We start from the raw sequence: 19,401 nt of genomic DNA, 5'->3' as shown, positions 1-19,401 counted from the left end.
CACAGGAAAAACCACAACACAGAGGAACTACTTGTATTCCACACTTCAGCTGAAGATGCCACTGATCTCTGTACCTATATAAATATGCATACATATGCATATGTTTTTACATTTTCTCCCCCAAACTCAGCAGCAGTGACCTCCTGCAGTAGAGCATAACACAGTCCACAGGACGTGGCACTGCGCGACTCAAAGCCATACAACAAAGATTCCAATGAAGGCTCTGCCACCAATATTTGAGTAACCTTGGGAAAGTCTCAGTGCTTCAGAGACCTTTTTCTTTTCCTGCTGAACCTGTTTAGACAAGACAGCTAATGAAAAAGCAGAGCTCTTCTCTGTAGGATTTTGAGTAAGAAACCTCGATTTCAACCCAGGGCTTCTATTCACTACTTCAGTGCAAACAGCTACAACAAATCTCTTCCAGTGGCCCATTAAACACAATGTTTATATGGAAGTACTCCATACACCATGCACTACAGCATGTGAGAAATTACCCTTCCTCCAAAGCATCTGGGTTTGTTTTTTTTGTTTGAAAGTTGTGATAAATGGTAAAATACTTGCTTAATTGTCTCTGGATTCCAACAGAACAAAACAGCAAAACCAGCAAAAATAAATGTCTTTATTCAAATGGTGAAATCAATCAAATTTAATCTGCATTCATTCAGATCAATTATCCAAATGCATTTAATTCAGACTGTACCTGATCTAGGCAGCCCATCAATCATTTAAAGGGCACCATTTTTTTTTTTTGCCTTTTACTTTTTCAATCTCCTAGTATTTTAAATGGACATCAAGATTTACATTCATTTTCCATTGTCATTCTCTGGCTAATAAGACCTGTTTTACAAGGCATTCCCAACTTGAATTCTCTGGTGTTCAAAAGAAAAAATTATTCCAGAGTTCACTGTCCACAGCTATGACAAACAAAGCAAAATGTCATTATTTTTCAATCATTTTTCTGTGAGGAAAACAGCGCACAGAAAAATGGTGACATTACATTTAGAAGATTAGACATATCTGACTATTATCATACTCATTTATATTGGCACTCGACTAGCATTAGTTGTGAAGGCAACAGGGCTAGCTGTCAGACAACAACATGTGCAAATTGACAAGCTATTAGAGAATGCCAACTGGATCTATTCAATTAGAAAATTTACTCCAGTACTGGAAAAGCTTGCTTTCAAGATAAGGGAGAAACATTGTGTGTTGACTAGGGAAAAAAAAATGATAGAAATTAATAAACACAGAGGAAAATTAATCTCTTCCTTTCTGCAATGAACACTACAAAGAGATTAAATGTAAAATATTAACTCTAAAAAACTCCTTTAAAATATTAATAAGATGGGGAAAAAAAGAAAGGAAAAAAGAGCAAAAGCTTTATGTCAGCATAGGAGACATCTCTTGTTCTCCTGCTAAGATGTGCTGCTACGGGGCTGCTGTGACTACAGAAACTCCGTAGTATTGTTAGCGAGATGGTTGAAATTCTCATCTTCCACCAAAGCAGCATTTTCAACATTTGGTGGCTGCACTACACTGTCCCCATCACAGCCTGTTTTCTTCTGGAAAACTGAAGCTATAAAAATACTATAAAAATTATAGTCAGAAATACTACTTGGAAAATAAAATCAAAGAGGAATCTGTGCTTTATGAAAACAAACAGTGTTCCTAAACTGTCACAATGCCAGCATGTAGTATTTTCCTGCAAAATTCCCAGTTACGCGAACACTCCTAAACCCTGTGCACATGTGCATGAACAAAACTACCTGCAGCATTCTCTGGAAAAAGATCAGGTTAGTTCACTCTGCAGAAGAAAGAGCTGCATGGGTATTAAGGACCCAATCTGATTTCAGTTAGATTAATACACAACAGCACTAACACTCAAGTAGCAGGGGTTTTATAGCTAGCAGACACTGAGACGAATCAGACCATGATTGCTCATGGAAATAAATCTTAAGACAGTTATGAAATTTCATTTGTAACTCTAAAAAACCAAATCTGAACACTATGCTTAGTTAAATCCACAGAATCACTGACCTTCAGCATCTACAGTATTTAAGAAAAAGACACTTCTAGTTCTAATTGACAGATCCACTGCAAATACAGCCTCAGCAGCCCCAGAGCCAAGGCTGAGAAATGTAATCTAAGCATCCAAAGCTCAGTCAGTCTAACTTACTCAAGCAGGTTTTCCTCTACACTTCTATCGAGAGAAATGAAAGATTCAAGATACAGCTCTTCAGTTAACAAGTAATCAGGAAACCACTATCATGTAGGATCATGGGTGGTGATATAAAGCACAAGTTCTTAAAATATTCCAACTCAATAGAGAAGTATATGCCTTCAACTCAAATCTAAAATCATCCTTTATATTTATTACACAGAAAGTCTGTAAATAATTCAGCTAAAATATTAACTCTGAAAAAATTATATTTGAAATTCCATGCTTCAAATGAGACACATCTCAATGCAACAAGTATGCAAGTCCAGCTGGCACAGGACAAACCTATTATGTTCACTGAATCTTTCCAGTTTGAGATTCCAGAACCAATTCCAACAAAGAACATCCTTTCCCAGCATAAATCCCACATCTTTGCCACACCAGCACTTACCCAGATAATGCAGTGCTAGCACAAATACAAACCAAACCATGCTGAAATGTTACAGCTCCTCTCCTGCACTCTTGAGACCAACCTCCAAATCAACCCCAAACATGAGAATACATCCAGGTTTCCTTATGGGCTGAAAATGAAGAAAGAAGCATGTGTGGTACGAGCTGCCTCTTCTTATTTAAGTGGAAGGTATTCAAAAACACTTAGAGAATTGCTGTAAAACCCGCAGAATTGGAAAGCATTGTTAAAGCTCTAAGTGCTTTTGCCTCAAACCCTTCAAGGCCCTGTGTTATCTGAGGTGTTAGATAATACCTCAGTGCCTTGTTACCTTAAAACCCATAGTTCAGGGCTGAAAAGCTCTTGGATACGAGCAAGATCAAAGCAGGTAAGTTCAATAAACAGTGTAGGCTCTGCTTAGGGGCTTGAGGGGCATCGCTTCTACAGCATGCTGCAAGTAATTTTCTCTGGTGACATGCTATGTTTTGTCTTACTGAACATTTAACCTCTAGATTTGGACAGCACACATTTGGCATGGGCACATTTCTTCAGGGAACACCAGAGTGGTTACTTCAAGTGACAGTTTTCTAATTATTCTGTCAAGCATCAATCTGTGAAGTTCCAAGTTCCTCTCTGCCCTGACTGACAGGGCAATCAGCACTTTACTTAAAGCCTCTGGAACTGTTCTGCCCCGAAAAACGCTTTAAAAAAGAAACAAAAACCCAACCAACCCCTCCTCCCCACAGATTGGAGGCAATGTAAAATTTGACTTCCAAAACAGCTCCCTGTTTCTGCCACACAGCTCCCTGAGGTAACCAAAAAATGGCATGAGTGCATATCATACAGCTGGGGAAAGAAGCACAGACCAAAACAGCATCTTTTTCGTACTACAGCAATTCATTTCAGGCATTTCATCTTGGAGAAAATCAGCTGATAAAAGTACATCAGAAACAGAGAAGCAGCTGAGATAATGCAATCATTCTCACTGAAAAGTTTTCATCTCTTCTCTTACAAGAGAAAAAAAAAAAGCAACACCTACACAGCACTTTTAGCTTGATTCTGAGTTTCCCCTCGTTCCTGAGGAGCATCATGCTCTGATGAGCATTGTGTTGTGAATTCTCTGGGGGTGTTTTGGTACCAATGACTGTAAGTAGTGGGAAAATGAGGGACTTCATGAGCAACAAAAAAAAATTAGGTCTGTATCAAATGTACAGAATAATACAAGCTATTGAGTAATCGTGACCATTTTCTGCAATAGCACCAAAGTATTTCAAGTTCTTTATCTACCATATAACTAAAAGGATTTTGGCCACTAGGTTGGTATCGCAGTAGCAAACATAGACAGTTACATGCCACGGTGCTGCATCCAAGAAGTCAACAGTGGAGATGCTCTTCGTGGTTCCACTTAATAATGGGCAAGAAAAGATGACATCCCAGTATGGGACAGCACCAACATGCCACATATACCTATTTTTAATAAGATGTACAAAGTTGCTCCTGCAGTTTTCTAAGTTAACTATGAATAATGCACATTTGGCGACTTGATTGTGAGCATAACTGAGCACTCCATGGTACACCACACTGCTTCAAATCAGCAACGCTAACAAACAAATTAATTACCAAGTCAGGTGTCAGAGCGGAAGAGCACAACTCATTTGATCACAAATCAGAGTGAAATGCAGAAAATCTCTCTCTAGATTTAAGGCTTAATTCTGTTTTTCTGAGGACATTAAATATGTAAATATATTCACACACACAAAATTCAATTTTTTTCTTGGATCTGAATCAAAACTCCCAGCAACACAGACTACCTGTGATTTATGAAATGAAGAAAGGAAGCCTGTTCTAATCAGAGCTCAAGCCTAGTCGGAGCCTAGCAATGGATACATAATTCTGTTTCTCTTGCTGGACAGCTGAATGCTGGATGATTTCTACAAAGAAATTATCCTCCTCCTCAACAATATGACATGATGAGTTTCCCTTAATGAATCAGATTCCTTTTGGATAAGGTTATGACAAACAACATCCTAGGAGAAAGTATTTCCCCTGAATTCAACAGCAGCGTTCAACGATGGAGGCATTGTGTGATGCACGAAAAAATACCAGTTGCTAACAGACCAAAGCTCAGGGCTGAAGCATCCCTAAACCAGCACCATCCTCTGGGAGCCACTCATCCCATCCAGCAAAGCGTAGGGAGCCAATCTATTCCTGTTTTTACAGCTTTCGTCTTGCCAGGGCAGCTCCCTGTTGTTCGCTGCACTGTTGGATGAGCACCAGGGCACATCCAGGGAAGGAAGGTGCAAACAAAAGCACTAACTTAGATAAGCTCAAAATGCCACAGACCTGAGTGCCTCCAAGTAAGGGAAAGCCAGCACTGACTGCTGATAGCACACAGAGGAAGGAAGCTCTGTGATAAAAAGCCTAAAATCTGCAGTGGTCAGTTAAGGGAAAATCTGTTCCACCAGCAATGGAAAGGGCTGAATTCATCTGCGTTACTGAAGTGCAACAGATTTTTAACATTATTAAGGGAGATAAGCTAACACTGTTGAAATGTATGCACTGTCATTTTAAAATTGCTTCCATTTTATCTTTTCAGTTCAATTCCTTCCATAGTTTGTAGTATGAAATGAAAACAAAAACTTATTTTTTCTCCTAATACATACAAAAAAAAAAAAAAAAAAAATAACCCACCCAAAACAGCTGCATTGGGCCCTGTGAAAGTTTTGATTAAAGACAAATCCTTCACAATTCAGAGAACACATACTCAATCAGTGGTTGAAGAGGAAAACCTCCAGGGTGCAGCAGAAACTAAACAATTCTGATAAGGTTTCTGTGACTTTCCAGCAAACAGTAATTTGCTCTTTTATATTTCTTCAATGAGAAGTCAAGCATTGCAGTCCCAAACCTTTAAATCAAATGATTTGCTGGGCATCAGGCATCCAACTTTCACCATCTACCATAAAATAACGACTTTGCACATTCATTAGTTTCTATTCAATAATTGATTTTTAAAATTTTTTTATTTTTATTTTTTGCCAGTTACAGGCCTATAATTGTGTTCCGGGAGGGCAATTTTATCAAGATTTAGTTAAGGAAAAGAAATTTGCCGCATTTTCAAGTTCTAATCTTGTCTACACCGTATAAGCATGTATACCATTTGTTTCCTGAAAGAGATATTTTTGCTCTTTCCCCCTCTGATACCATGATAAATTCCAAATCTACCATGCATCTGTAGTTCACGTGAAGGTTTCTGTCACAAAGCCAGCTTTTTAAGTCAGTCCTGGAAAAATACTTGTAGTCATCCCTCAGTCCAAAGAAAAAAAAACCATGAGTTTCCATGGCAAATCTGTTTTCAAATAAAACCCTTTACATAAAGTGACCATTTCCACTATTATTTAGGTCCTACCATTGCAAAAATTCTATTCTGCTTTACACAGACTCTGTCACTATTCCCACCCACTGACAGCAGAACGAAAGCTGAACACCTCAACTGTTCAACTGAAGGAACCACGGTTGGTTGGGAATATTCCTGCTATTTCTCTGCCTTCCCAGAGTGCACACACAAGAGAACTGGGCCATAGGAGATAGAATAGCTCACATCTTCTGCAGACTGCGTTAAGAAGTCAAATATGAGCAATAAAGGAGATGAGCTCTCCCCTGTTCTAAAGAAAACACTCTGTTGTAGGGAATGTCTAATACAGTAAAATACTGAAGGGTACAACCCAGCATATTTTGAGACAGGCCTAATTTTCATCTTCCAATAATGGAGATACTTCTTCTATTAGAAGATGAAGCTAAACCTCTAGCAACAAGAATAAGAAATACTCATTTGAAGTAGATGTGGACTTGATTTACCAAGTACTTAAGAACATGACAAGCTTTAAAAGTGAATAGACTAATTTATTTCAGCTTTATCCATCCACTCAGAATAATAGATAATAAAATATTAAAATCTGAAACAAGTTTGAATATCTTCTCGAATTGGAGCATGAATAATGAAGTTGTGAAATAATTCAGTCTCACCTGAAATAAAACAGGGATTCAAAGGAAAGAAATAGCTTTTCCCTCTTTCATTAACCCATATTTCAAATAATTGTCTTTTCCAAAGCATTTTCACTCTGTTCTCCTCAGTGCAAATGAATGGATGAACACAAGGCAAGGAATACTTTCCTCATTCAAGTATAATTAAATACACCCTTCTGACAGGACAGAGTGCATCCTGCTCCAAAACTGAAGTTTACATACTTCAGAAAAATATATTTCCTACCTCAAAGCTATATGAAGAGGCATATACAGAGGAATACAGAAAGCATCAGAAGATTCAGAGCATCTCAATTTCTATAGAAATGGGCGGATGCTCTAACAGATCTTTTTCCCCAAAATATGAATGAATTTAAAAGCTCCCTACTTGCCAGCCCTACACATTATTCTTAGTCACATCACTGTGCCAGACATTTCAGATGGCATATGGGATAAATAATAACTTAGATTATGATAGGTGATATTGTTCTATTTCCTATATTAGGATGCAAGCCAGTGCGCAAGTGTGACAGCAGAGATGAGTGATACATCTGTATTTATTCATGTAATTTTCCCCTCTTTTCCAATAACCACATCACTGAACGTGGCATGGTAAAATTAAGTCTCTTTTTTATTGCGGAGACGAAAGACAAGAAGCTCATTTAAAAACAGTGCTGTTTCACACTTTCCCCCTTTTCAGTATAGGCGTCCTGTTATGCTAAAAATCTTTGCGAGATCATGCACCTTTATTCTTTGGTCTTAAAAGATAATTTTATGATGAGGAAATTGTATTTATCACATTGCACCTTTTTTTCCCCTCAAAATCGAGTCTTATTCTTCAACTAACCTCTACTCCTTCTATGTGTACTCCATCCATCAAGGGTGCTCTGGAAATTATAATTAAAAACAGTTGATATTCATTTCACAGCCAGGAGAGTACGTTCTACCCAGCATAAATGGCTAAGAGCACCTAGCTGAAATATACAATTCATCATCTAGGTCTGTTTCTATCAGAAACAGATGGGGGTGAGGTGATTAGATTTCTTCATTTTGGTGGAAAGATCAAACACCTTCCTAGGCAGCCACGACACCTCAAGGCACTTAAAAACAATAAGCAATAAAAGGTGATTTTCTCTACAGCAGAATTTAAGTAGGGAAACTAAAATTTTTATGAACACATTATTTCCTATTTGTATCACTAAATGATTATTCTCTCATTCCTCTCTCTGCTAGATAATCTATAAATAGATTCATAACAAACTACTCATCTCGCCAAGATGAACTGCCAAATGGAGATTCCCAAAATATCTGTCCCCTCTATCCTCATAACAGTGGAATGAATCACATAAATTTTCAAGATTTAATCAGTTTGTAAAGTACAGCAAAAGATTCATCACTGTTCCGATGCATTACGCATGGCATTTCTTGTAACCCAGCAATACTAACAGGCAAACCACTGCACACCATGCTGCACGCGCGACAGACGGCGTTCTGCAACTAGAGATGACACCACAACGTTCTCAAGATGGAAATTTTCCTTCTTTAAACACTGGAAGATTCTCCCCAGTGTTACAAGCCCCAGCTGTCACACTCATCCAGTATTTCCTATACTGGCAGTCGAAGCAAGCACAGTCCATAACAGATCTTTACTACCACTGTGCGGTTACCAACTTCCACCACTCCTCTCCAGCCCAACTTTCTGATACACAGGAGGTAAGTGCAAAATCTCTGCAAGTTTTTTTTAATTGCTAATTTTTTTTTTTAATCTCCCTTTTAAGATTCATTGTAGTCAGACTTAAAATGCCAAAAGGCCCTCAATTTCCCAGCCTACAAAGAATGGCAAATTGATATGTAAATATGCTTTAACGTGAATTATCTAGAACTCAATAATACATATGCTCCTAAAAGATATGCAACTCTTGATTATAAATACAGAAATTCCATTATACATTTTGAAAATGCATAATTGTCCTCACCTTTTCATAATATTGGCTATATGCTAAGAGTTTATTAAAACGTTTAAATGGAATGAAAGAACGCCTTTCCAATACTTTAATTGCTCTACAAGAGCACCTTAAATTAATACCTGTAAAACTGCACAGACACATTAGCTGAAATCCTTGCTCAAATTCTGTTAGCCTATACTTCCTCACCAAAGCAACACTAATAAAAATTTGGGATTACTCCTATAAGCCCAAACTCTGTAGCATCTGGAAAAGAACTACGAGTGTTAACACTTCAGACAGATGTGCTCCAGTACCCTTGGTTACAAGGTGAAGTATTTGTACAGATTTCTGATAGAAAGCAGACTGTGCCTTTTTCAACTATGCTCAGCTTTACAAAATGTCTCTGTGCTCTAATTGGTCTTTTCTACATCTACAAACTGTCCTCTGATATCATCTTAAACTTTCGAAGGCTTAAAAAACCAAAGCCCATACAAAACTACCCATTTTGGCTTTAGATTTAGGGCAATTGCAGTTGCCTGAAAGAGGAAAAGAAACCTCAAGTCCATTCATTGGCCCCAGTGCGTGATCAGCTCTTCCTGAAACACCCTGGGTAAGTTTTTAAGGCAGTTCATAAAAGCCTGCTGTGTTGGATAGTCTTGTAGCTCCTTATGTAAACTACTGAAGGACTCGATCAGCTTTTCTGCTGAACAATTTCCAGAACACCTAGCTTAGCTTCCTTTGCTGCCTTCACACAGCAGACATTAACCTGTAACACTGGGCAGACTGCCCAGGTTAACTAGTTTCCCTCACCTTGCTGTGCCCCATCCTTTCAACTCAAGTCTCTTCTACATTTGAAGAGAAATGGACTGTGTCACCACACATGTTCAAGCACCCTAAAGCAAAAGGGGATCTCTCAACGCTACTGGGAGATACCACAGAGATGATGGTGTAAGATCCAGCCTCTGAAAACTGATATACAGCAATAATTCATTAGACATCACCTTGCACAAATGTCAAAGTCAGAACACAAACACTGTTTTACTGATTATGACTTTTTTTTAAAAATTGCATATTGCATTTATACAAAAACAGTGGTGAGTACAAAACTGCCACTAGGATACAGCTGTGCAATAAGCAGTAAAATAACAGCAATAACTTATTATTTCCATAGCACTTGAATTTTTTTTTTAACAGCCTATGAAGTTTTTGATCAGTCCTGAGAGCCATCACCTATGGAAGATGAGTGTTACAATGCACAGCTCACATAGAGCTTGTAGTCAGCACCCGTGGAAGTACTGGGTTCTGCAGAGCACTGCCAGAAAACACAGAGGTCCTTATGAAGGATGCAGGACTGGAAGAAGAGACTTCCAGGAAGGAGACTTCCAGCTGAAGTGTGCCAGTGGGTGCTCTAGTTTGGGTGAAAGCAAGAGAATGGTGGTCAGTTCCAATTTTTGGAATTGCTTCCAGGTCTAACACTGCTGACACGCTGTCTATTACACATTTTTCTCCACAATAACTCCTACAGTTTTTAGAGTACTCAAAATAGCACAGAATGCTTCACCCTCTTGTGCGAATCAGAAAAACACACAAGGCATAAAGATTTTTCATGCTGTGTAAAGAAGAGCTGGGTAATGAAGTGTGTAAAGGGTGCATGATATTTGAACGGGAAAGCAAGAGGATTCCTAATGACTATGTAAGGAATAGGGTTCCTCTGCACTACCTGAAATGACATGCAATCTCACAATTCAAACAAATCCAGTGCTAACACTATTATATGTCTATAACCAAATGCTATTTACATTTCATTTTGTTATTCACAACTGTACACATGCTGACACAGGCTGTGTGTGTGATACAGAGAAGGTTCTCTGGTTCTATAGATTATTACAACATTGAGAAATCCACTACTAGCAATTTGTCAGTGAAATGCAGGAAGTGCGCAGCAAACAACTCACATCCAGCATGCTCTCCATGACAAGGCTCACTACTGCTGCAAGAGTGGCCATTCAAACTGAGGAACTGTTAAAACCTCTGCACACGATTCCCTATTTGACTTTCACAACTTAACAGTCTGCACCCCTCCCACTGCCCAGTGCATCCTCCTCTCACTCCACACAGAAGTACCAGAACTGACAACAATAACAGCCACTTTCATCAAAAGACAAAGGCAACCCTAGAAGAAAATCATGTTGTTTCTTTTCTATTTCTGGATGTTGCTTTTGATGCTCAAGCTGCAACTCATCATAAATAAGACAGACTTGACAGTCTTGACTGACTGGCATGACAAATATTGCAACAGACACTCGGCAGATCCCATTAAACAGCTGTGCAAGCTGTCTGCACTCACAATTTGGCTGCTGGTATTATTCTTACATGCTGTGATTACACTGTCTCATCGTGGATCAGGTACACCCTATGATAGCATTCATTCCTCCCTTCTTCCAGTCTCTATGCTCACCTCCAAGACTGTCCAAGATTATGCCTGCTGCATGGAATAATTAGTTGGGAACACAATAAGCACCTGGCAGACCCTAAGAAGAAAAAAAAATCACTGCCAAAAACTACTTTTTGGCTCACGTTTGTAACACTACAGACAAACACCAGGCACAGATCACTGAATAAGACAGATTTTTGCATAACTTCCAGGACAAAATTCTCTGCTCTATAGTCAAGCGCAGTTGGAGCCATACTCAAAAGACCCTTTTCCCCTAAAACTGGGAGCCAGTCTTTGTTTCAAGCAGAATAAGAGCAAAGAGCCCAGAATCACCCCAGCACAGTCACTACACTTCAAACTGCCTGAACGCTTCCAGATTTTCTCAATTGCCTAAACTGAGCTAGTTCATCCAATTAGTTCTGAATTAGTTCAGAACTGAAATTAGGATAAAACTGGCTACAGAAGACAGCTTTTTTTTCCCCCCCAACCCATTTCTGAAGTCTGAGAAAAGATTATCACAAAGCTTTTGTCTTAGTAGAGTTATGCCTTCTGCTGCCAGATAACGGAATGCAGCGTTAAGAACAGTAATACCAAAAATCCCTCAAGCCAAAAGGATAAACCATGGAAAATATCTTATGCAATAAGGATGTATAAGCAGTATCACTTTCACATCAAGCACAGCTGGAAAATAACTGAATTGCAAAATTATCATTTAATGATACTTTCCTTCAGAATTCTCTTCACTCTCTCACATGCCTGGAAAATACAAACCCTGAGACTTCTGCTCCACACATTGCCACTAAACAATGAGGCACATCAGTGCTGTTACTTCTCCCATCACTGAGATGAACAGAGAGATGCATCTGACATAAGCAAACAGCAAAGCAAAGTGACAGGAGTAAGAACACACATTCCACATTGAGTAAACAATAATCTGAATTTGGAGCAAGGAATGGCTACAGGGAAATCAAAAGCTTTGTGTGTGCTTGATATTAATTATTCCCTGGATATCAGTTTCCAGATGTCAATACGGAGCATTTTTTCTAGAGAAACGTCTGTCAATCTGTCAATAGTTTTTTGCCTATATGGCAAACACTTGTTAACAGCAATTGATTTGATAAATCTTCTGTAGCACCACCAAAGACAGGAGCCAAAAAAATCCAAACAACTTCAGCCTTTAAGCTCCTGTATTTCAGTGTTACTTTCTACTAGGAATCGATCAGTAAGTGCAGGCAGTCAGTGGCATGACAAACCTGTCCACAGTTTACACTTTGGTATTTTAGTGCCTGTTAGGGAAAGGCAAGGCATGCCACCAAAAACACAGACTGCACATCACAATTTATGCAAGCATTAAAGGGCAACTCTCCTATACCAGTAACCTACACAATATTTCATTTATTCTGTTATAACAGTATGAGACAGGAAGGCAGAGGATAAGACTGGCTTAGGGTTGTAGATGAGATGCTTCTAACTTCTACCCACCAAGAGCCTACCTACTATGGGCTCTCACTAAGGTTTTCAAACTCATGACATCCAAAACTTCCCATGAAGATTCCTCTCCGCAGTGAGTATTAAAAGGTTGAGAGAAAAACTTGTAAGTAGTTTAGGAACATCAGCTTTGTGAGCTGCCCCATGGCAAAGCAAAGGGCTGAGATGGCCACTAAGCTGCAGTGTCCTGGACAGCAAATTTATTGACAGGACCATGTTTTCAGCTTTAGCCTTTTGGAAACCATGGAATGCTATGAACAGTTATACGGTAAACACAACAGTCTGTATCTTCACTGTAAATAAAAACGAGCACCTGTTGAGCTTGGAAGCATGTGAGAGTGCTTACAGATGGGGACCTCAGCAAGCACAGCCATACCACTGCATCACGCACGCAGGGAGGGGCCAGGCAATATTCAGAGCCTGAAACACTGAAGTTAAAACCTTTTCTATGTACTGCTGGACAAAGAGGAGAAAAAAGGCTCAGCAGCTCCAGCTCCCAGATCCACACCCTCTTCCTCATTCTTGTCTCTCCTCTTTTCAGTAAGTAAGATTTCCTTCCTGCCAAGCAGACACACTGAACAAACTCAGAGAAACAAGACAGGCAAGAAGGAAAAAAAAAAAGTCTGGAATTTAAATTGTGAAAAGAAAGGAATTCAGAGCCATAGCAATGACCTGTCCGACCCAGGAAGTATTGGATCTGGCAGACTGCAAACAAGACCAGCAGAGCATAAAAGGGTCACTGACTCCAAAGACAGCATTTCCACCCAAAAGCCACTTCACAACCTTTTGCAGCAAACACAACTTTTTTTTCCCCTATTCTTTTTTAAAGAATTATAAACACTGACAGCAGGTAGATTCAACCAAAAGCAAACCAAAGATCTTTTTTCCCCTCACAAACCATAACCCGTTTTACTAAATGAAATCGTGGCACATCTGTATTTTTTTTTTCTTCAATATAATACAGGAAAATAAATCTACTGGGAAGTGCAGTTGAATATTTTCTTCTGGAAGATTTCCTTTCTTGCAGTGTCCTTAACTCTGGCAGTGCCATATTTCAGTACAGCCAGTCACGTTGAAGCCCTGCAGACTGTTTTATTCACTCCTCAGAAGCCCGATGTTTTTGGGCAAGGATTAACTGGCTTCAGAATTCCCAAGGACAAGTTCTTATATTCTCAATTAAGATGGGAATCAGGTTAAAGGTTGCAGGGAAATTACTGACCAAATTACTGACCAAAATGTGAATGCTACATTAGACAACACTATGTCTTGGGACTGAAAACCTAATATTACCTAAGAAAAGAAAGGATTCATTCAGTTACCTTATTTAACTAACAAACACAGCTGGAGAAATGAAATGAGAGATTTGTCAAGTTTTCTGAGCAGAATGAAACAAAACATGATTTTTATTTTTTAACAGTTAACATACATCAACATTCAACATCAGAGCAGTAAGAAAAGCTACAAGAGCTTTGAGGTTAGGCTGGTATAACTGCCAGAGCTGTTACAATCTCTCATTATGTTATCATGGTTATCACTGGTAGTGCTAAATAAGGGAATATTGAATAGAAGGAGGTTAGGGATTTTCAAGTTAATACTGCATATACAGATACAGGATAGCTGAGAGCTAGTGAAATGCCTTTTTGATTCAAGATGGCTTAAACTCAGTTTTCATCAGCAAAATTAGTACCTGCTGTTTATGCTGCAGCAGACAAAAATGTATTAGCATAGTGATAATCATAAGGCAATCTGTATTTAGACCTTTACTGCACCTGCTTCTCCACCACTAACACAAGTTTCAGAACTAAATTACATCTCAGCCAAATCTTCATCATCATACTAAGTATGAACTGCACAAACACAAACAAATCTGTTGATAATGTCCTGAGAATAACTAAAACTGACACAAATGGACGCAAGTATGTCAGTATCTACTAGCATCAGACAATGCAGGAAACTAAGATTTTCTACCACGGATCCAAGACCCATCCTATTTCCCTTCCACCCTACACAAGATAACTTGCTTCTCTACTTCTTCAAGGCTATGGTCTTTTAGATATATTACTGATTAGAATAAGACAACAGGTTCTCTTACTGAGGGTCTTGGGAACAACATAAACCTAGACCTCCACAGACAAAAAGTCAGCACTACCCAGGTCTATGAGAAAAAAGAAAATAGAAAGACGCAGTGTTTCAAATCTTGTTGATGATTCCAGCAGAGTTGAGACATCCAGGTACTGCATGCCTTAAAATATATAAGAAGTGTTGCAGCTTCTAAGGGTTTACAATATGAAGTCTATATGTGCTTATTTTGTACTGTAGATTTTCTTCCGGATTTTGCCTTGAACTACTGCTGCAGCCCCTTTCTAACTGAAAAATCAGTTTGTTGCTTACTGCTACCCAGGGTATATAGTTACAGTGATGTAATTTTCACAGGAAGGTGACATTTAGATGGTTTAATGGCATACAATGAAAGTAAGGAAAAGGGAAGGAGACAAAGGAAGAATTAAAAAAAGCCAAATCCACAAAAAAGTAGTAAAATGCTGAAACTGGGACTTCAGTGGAGATGCTTAGGTGCAGAAAATGAATATAATGATCAAAGCCCTTTGATAGTTGATAGATCTTCATGAGCAAAAGAAAAATCTACAGCAATGTAGGCTTTGACACAAAAAAGCACAACTCTGTGTTGGCAAGGCTGGCTGGCACTGCTCCAGTGATGTCTGATCAATAGCCTCTCACTAGCTATTCTGCTTCTGTCTGCAAAAGGGCACCAATGACCTCAGCATGCTAACATGCATCTCTGGAAATGGCTTCTGCTCAACACAATGGTTAGAGTCTTCTCCTGTTGTTTAAGGAAAGAGGAACTGCACCTTCATCTGCTGAAAAAAGCATTAAGAGTGCACCAGGACCAGAGGGCTGCCCTAATTCACATAAAGCAGGAGATCCCCAAGCTTTAAAGTGCACAGATTAATCTTTACAATTAACTATCTGCTTAAATTTTCCTTCTCAGGTGGCACAACACTGTTAGGAATAACCTTCCCACAAATTCATCCTCTGTGTTCATGCTATTAACTGTATTTTCAGCATACTATTTGTAGTTCTGGAACATAGCAGGGCACAGGGGAGCTTCCTGACCAAAACCAGTGCTGAGCTGCTGCTTTTTATTTATTTATTACCTTCGGATCAGCAGTCAGCAGTTTGAATGCTTGATACACTTGTGCTTCTTTCACACCTCCACCCAAATCCAGGAAGTTGGCTGGCTTTCCTCCATTCAGAGATATTATATCACAAGTTGCCATTGCAAGGCCAGCTCCATTCACTGTAATTGGAAACATGTAATGTGTGAAAAGAATTAAAGGCATCAGTGCAGCCACATTAACGTGGCCCAACATACTTCATAAATACATCTTGATAGGTCAGTACTTATTCAAGGATATCCAGAGAAGTGAATATCTATTCAGTGGTATCTGTAACAACACATTGTTTAAAGTCAGGTACACGCACAACAACATTTAGGTTTCTTTAAGATTTTATTAATTTTATGACTTACTCATGCCCCTTCTTTTAGGTTCATATGAGCACTGGAATGGAAGTTGTTAAAGAAAAACAAACTTCCAAGAACAGCAACCTTGATACGAGCTCCCCTCCCTCCATTTTGACAGCAAGAGATAATGCTTAGTATTACTGTGAAACCAACAACTATATTTTGAGGACAGGTATCAGATGAGCCTTAAAACTGCCTTCTGTTTTGTTTGTACCAGTGTAGAAGCAGTGTGACAGGCACAAAATCCTCTAAGTTAGCTACAGTAGATGAGAATTATTTGTCCCTGGTATGTTTCCCTGATGGATAAAATAAGGCTTCTGTGTCATTTGGAATTTAACAGAAACAGGCAATACTAGATAATAATAGTAATAATAAAAATTACAGCAGCGTTGCCAATTCTCTTTTATACTGAGATTAGAATCTCACTGTATTTATTTGAAAAGAGAACACCACATTTTTATGAACAAGATTTGCAGCGCCTTCTAAGTTACACCGCCTCATTTCCTAAAACTAATAATCAAATCCTGATTGCTTTTCTTGCTTTGTTTTTAATTACTGGCAAGATCAATTGACTTTGTTTAAAAGCTGAAAACAGAGATGCCCCACCAGCTCCCCGTTCAGTTCTTCTCCTCCCCAGCACATCCCACGCCCTGCCTGCCTGCTGCAGGCCCCAGCGCAGCTTCCGCACAATTTCAGTTTCATTTCTGCTAGAAATGTTATCAAGGGTGAATTGAGCATCAGAATGTAAACAAAGCCTATACACTGAACAAACATGAATGCCTTCAAATGTCTTTCGGATTTATTTGTTCTTACCAAAGCAAGCAATATTTCCATCCAGTCCGATATATTTTAAGTCATATTTGGCAGCTTCGTTCTCTATGGGCTCATTTTCAGACTTGTCATCCATGGCAAATATTTCTTTTTGCCTAAATTCTGCATTGTCATCAAAGTTTATCTTGGCATCAAAGCAAACAACTGAAGAAAAAATATAAAACATAGACATTTAGAGATTACAGTTAGAGCTTCTGAAATACTACCATTGCTGAGTACTACAGGAGGAGAGGCTTCCTTATGGTTTGATGCTGAAGTTCCTGCATTGAGTCCAAGAGAAAAGCACAAGCTTTTCTTCAGACTTACACTGGGAAAAAGTACAAGTGCCTCCACACCACGCAGCCACGTGCCTTTGTCAAGGCATGATTTTCTGTGTTTGCTTTACGTGGAATTAAGTTACGAAGGCAGGTTTTCAATCTGAGCAGGTGGTCTGCAGCAATTTCATACGGCAGTCTACTTTAACTGAAAACAGGTTAGCAATTCCAAGCAAATACTGACACTTGCTTGAATTTCTGAAACTTTTTGAAATGTCTGAATTATTTGAATTTTAATATTATCATCTATACATACCTTATTTCCCCAGAGATCCAAATTGAAATAACTTTGAACAAAAAAAGTGATCCAAATATGATTCTTCTGTCAACATTCACTACAGTTGCAAAAAAAGAAAGCAACTACCTGTATATGCTTGATTATATTAATACCAGAAACCAGCTAGTAAACATAATACTCACATAAAACCAAACAGCAATAGAAATGCAGGTAGAGTAACTGGTTATTTGCCTATTTACTAACCTGTTTATGGGTTTGAATGGGCAAATACCTCATTAGATTTAGTTGTTCTAATGGTCTTATAGTTACTCATCATTTTACTACTTCCATAATCTTGGTTGTACTAGCTCCAGATGATTACTGACTGCAGCATAACTGATTTCTCAAAGCAAACCAGCCAGATTTAAATTTCTTTAAATGTTGCAGCCAGTAAAATCTAGTAGCCTTCCATTCTGCTCTGATTTTTATTGCTTTGACATACACAGACAGTACACACATCCACTCATGAGCACTGCACACATCTCTGCGTTTAGAGGCCAATAACAAGTAGACAATTTGATACAGCTATTCATTAATTAAAATGTCTAAACACAATATATTTTCAGTAGAAGAATATAACTATTTAACTTGGAGAAAAATACCATGGTAAGCAAAAAATAGACCCATTTAATTGCTTGATTTGTGTTAGGTCTTTTTGGTTTTGATTTTTTTTGTTGGTGGGTTGTTTTTTTTATTTGATTGCTTTTCTGTGGGTTATTTTTTTGTTTTGCTTTCCCAATACCTGTGACTTGTAACCAATAACAGATTAAATTAACAGATTAAATTAAAACCGGATTAATTAAATAACAGATTAAATTAAAACCGGATCTAATTTAGTTTCAGAAACTTCAGTTTTAGAAAACTGTTCACAAATTCTCACATGTAATAAATCTCTCTTGAGAGTCTAGATCCTACCTTGTGACTCATGTGGAAAGGAGAAATACCTTAAGCCTATTTTTTGTTAACAACTGAGACCTGTACAACTTTTCCTCTTCAAGCTTTCTGTTCCTTAAATTGTTATAAAAAAAAGAAAACACAAAACCTTCAAAACTAGACCAGATGTGCTGTAAGTCCTCAGAGCTCTAAGTCTGCCTTAGACATGAACATCCTCAATGGCACAGCAATAGAACCTCACTTCTAAAGAAAATCCATCTTTAACAAAGGTGCTGTACCAAGTAGCAAAAAATCAGTTCGTAATATTTATCAAACCATTTTCACCATCAAAAGCATTTTGTTACATGCATGATAGATTTTAGAAATGAATTTTTCTTCTGAACAAATATATAAAAAAAGCTCCAACTCATATTCATGGAGTTATTTCTTGTTGTTTTTTGTACAGCACTATAGGATTTATGTCATCTGCCAATTCAGCAGCTTACATTGAGAACAAACCAACCAAAAACCCTGGCAGTTACAGGCTTTTGACCCAGAAGCGTTCACGAAAAGAATGTGACACAGAATTAAACAAAAGGAAATACATAAGATAATGTATTTTCTAATGGAAATTCACACAATTGAAAAACACAAATCGCAGCAAGAAATAAATCCATCTTAACCACTGCTTTGACAGGAATAATGCTCTTCATATGCAGACTTATATTTTATCATTAGAAATAACTGCTTCAGGCTGCTCAATGGTTCTTCCATTTGTTTTATCTTTATTCTTAAGACATTTCAAATGGAGAAACTGCTGGCAGAACAAATAAATAAATGAGCACAGGGCAGTATGTGTTTATGTCTGCCAGCAATACGGCTTCCACAGCTTGAAGCCGGCTCTGTTTCTGACGCTCCTCAGTTTCCTGGATGCGAAATGCACAGAGAAACCTTGGAGAAAAGGATGAAAGCCCTGTGAAAACTCTTCACATCCTTCAAATTGAGCCTTGCTCATCACTGCAACTTGGCCAAATCCACTCATTTTTTGCACAGTGCTGCCTCAGAGTGCAA

General features: G+C 38.4%; 1 protein-coding gene across 1 annotated transcript in view; it reads right to left on the bottom strand.

Moving 5' to 3' along the window:
* Positions 1-19,401, bottom strand: part of SUCLG2 (succinate-CoA ligase GDP-forming subunit beta) — a 101,916-nt gene that overhangs the window by 25,867 nt on the left and 56,648 nt on the right. Inside the window, exons 8-9 of the mRNA XM_042823310.1 lie at positions 16,849-17,010; positions 15,668-15,810 (exon numbers count right to left, since the gene is read on the bottom strand). Coding sequence (XP_042679244.1) covers positions 15,668-15,810; positions 16,849-17,010 — 305 coding nt within the window. The remainder of the gene's footprint in view (positions 1-15,667; positions 15,811-16,848; positions 17,011-19,401) is intronic.

Source organism: Centrocercus urophasianus, unplaced genomic scaffold, assembly GCF_019232065.1.
Source record: "Centrocercus urophasianus isolate 14NV4802_14NV808 unplaced genomic scaffold, USGS_Curo_1.0 seq_22, whole genome shotgun sequence".
NCBI classification, from domain to species: Eukaryota; Metazoa; Chordata; class Aves; order Galliformes; family Phasianidae; genus Centrocercus; species Centrocercus urophasianus.
Note: the sequence above shows the minus strand (reverse complement) of the source record. Positions and strands in the feature narration are given on the sequence as shown.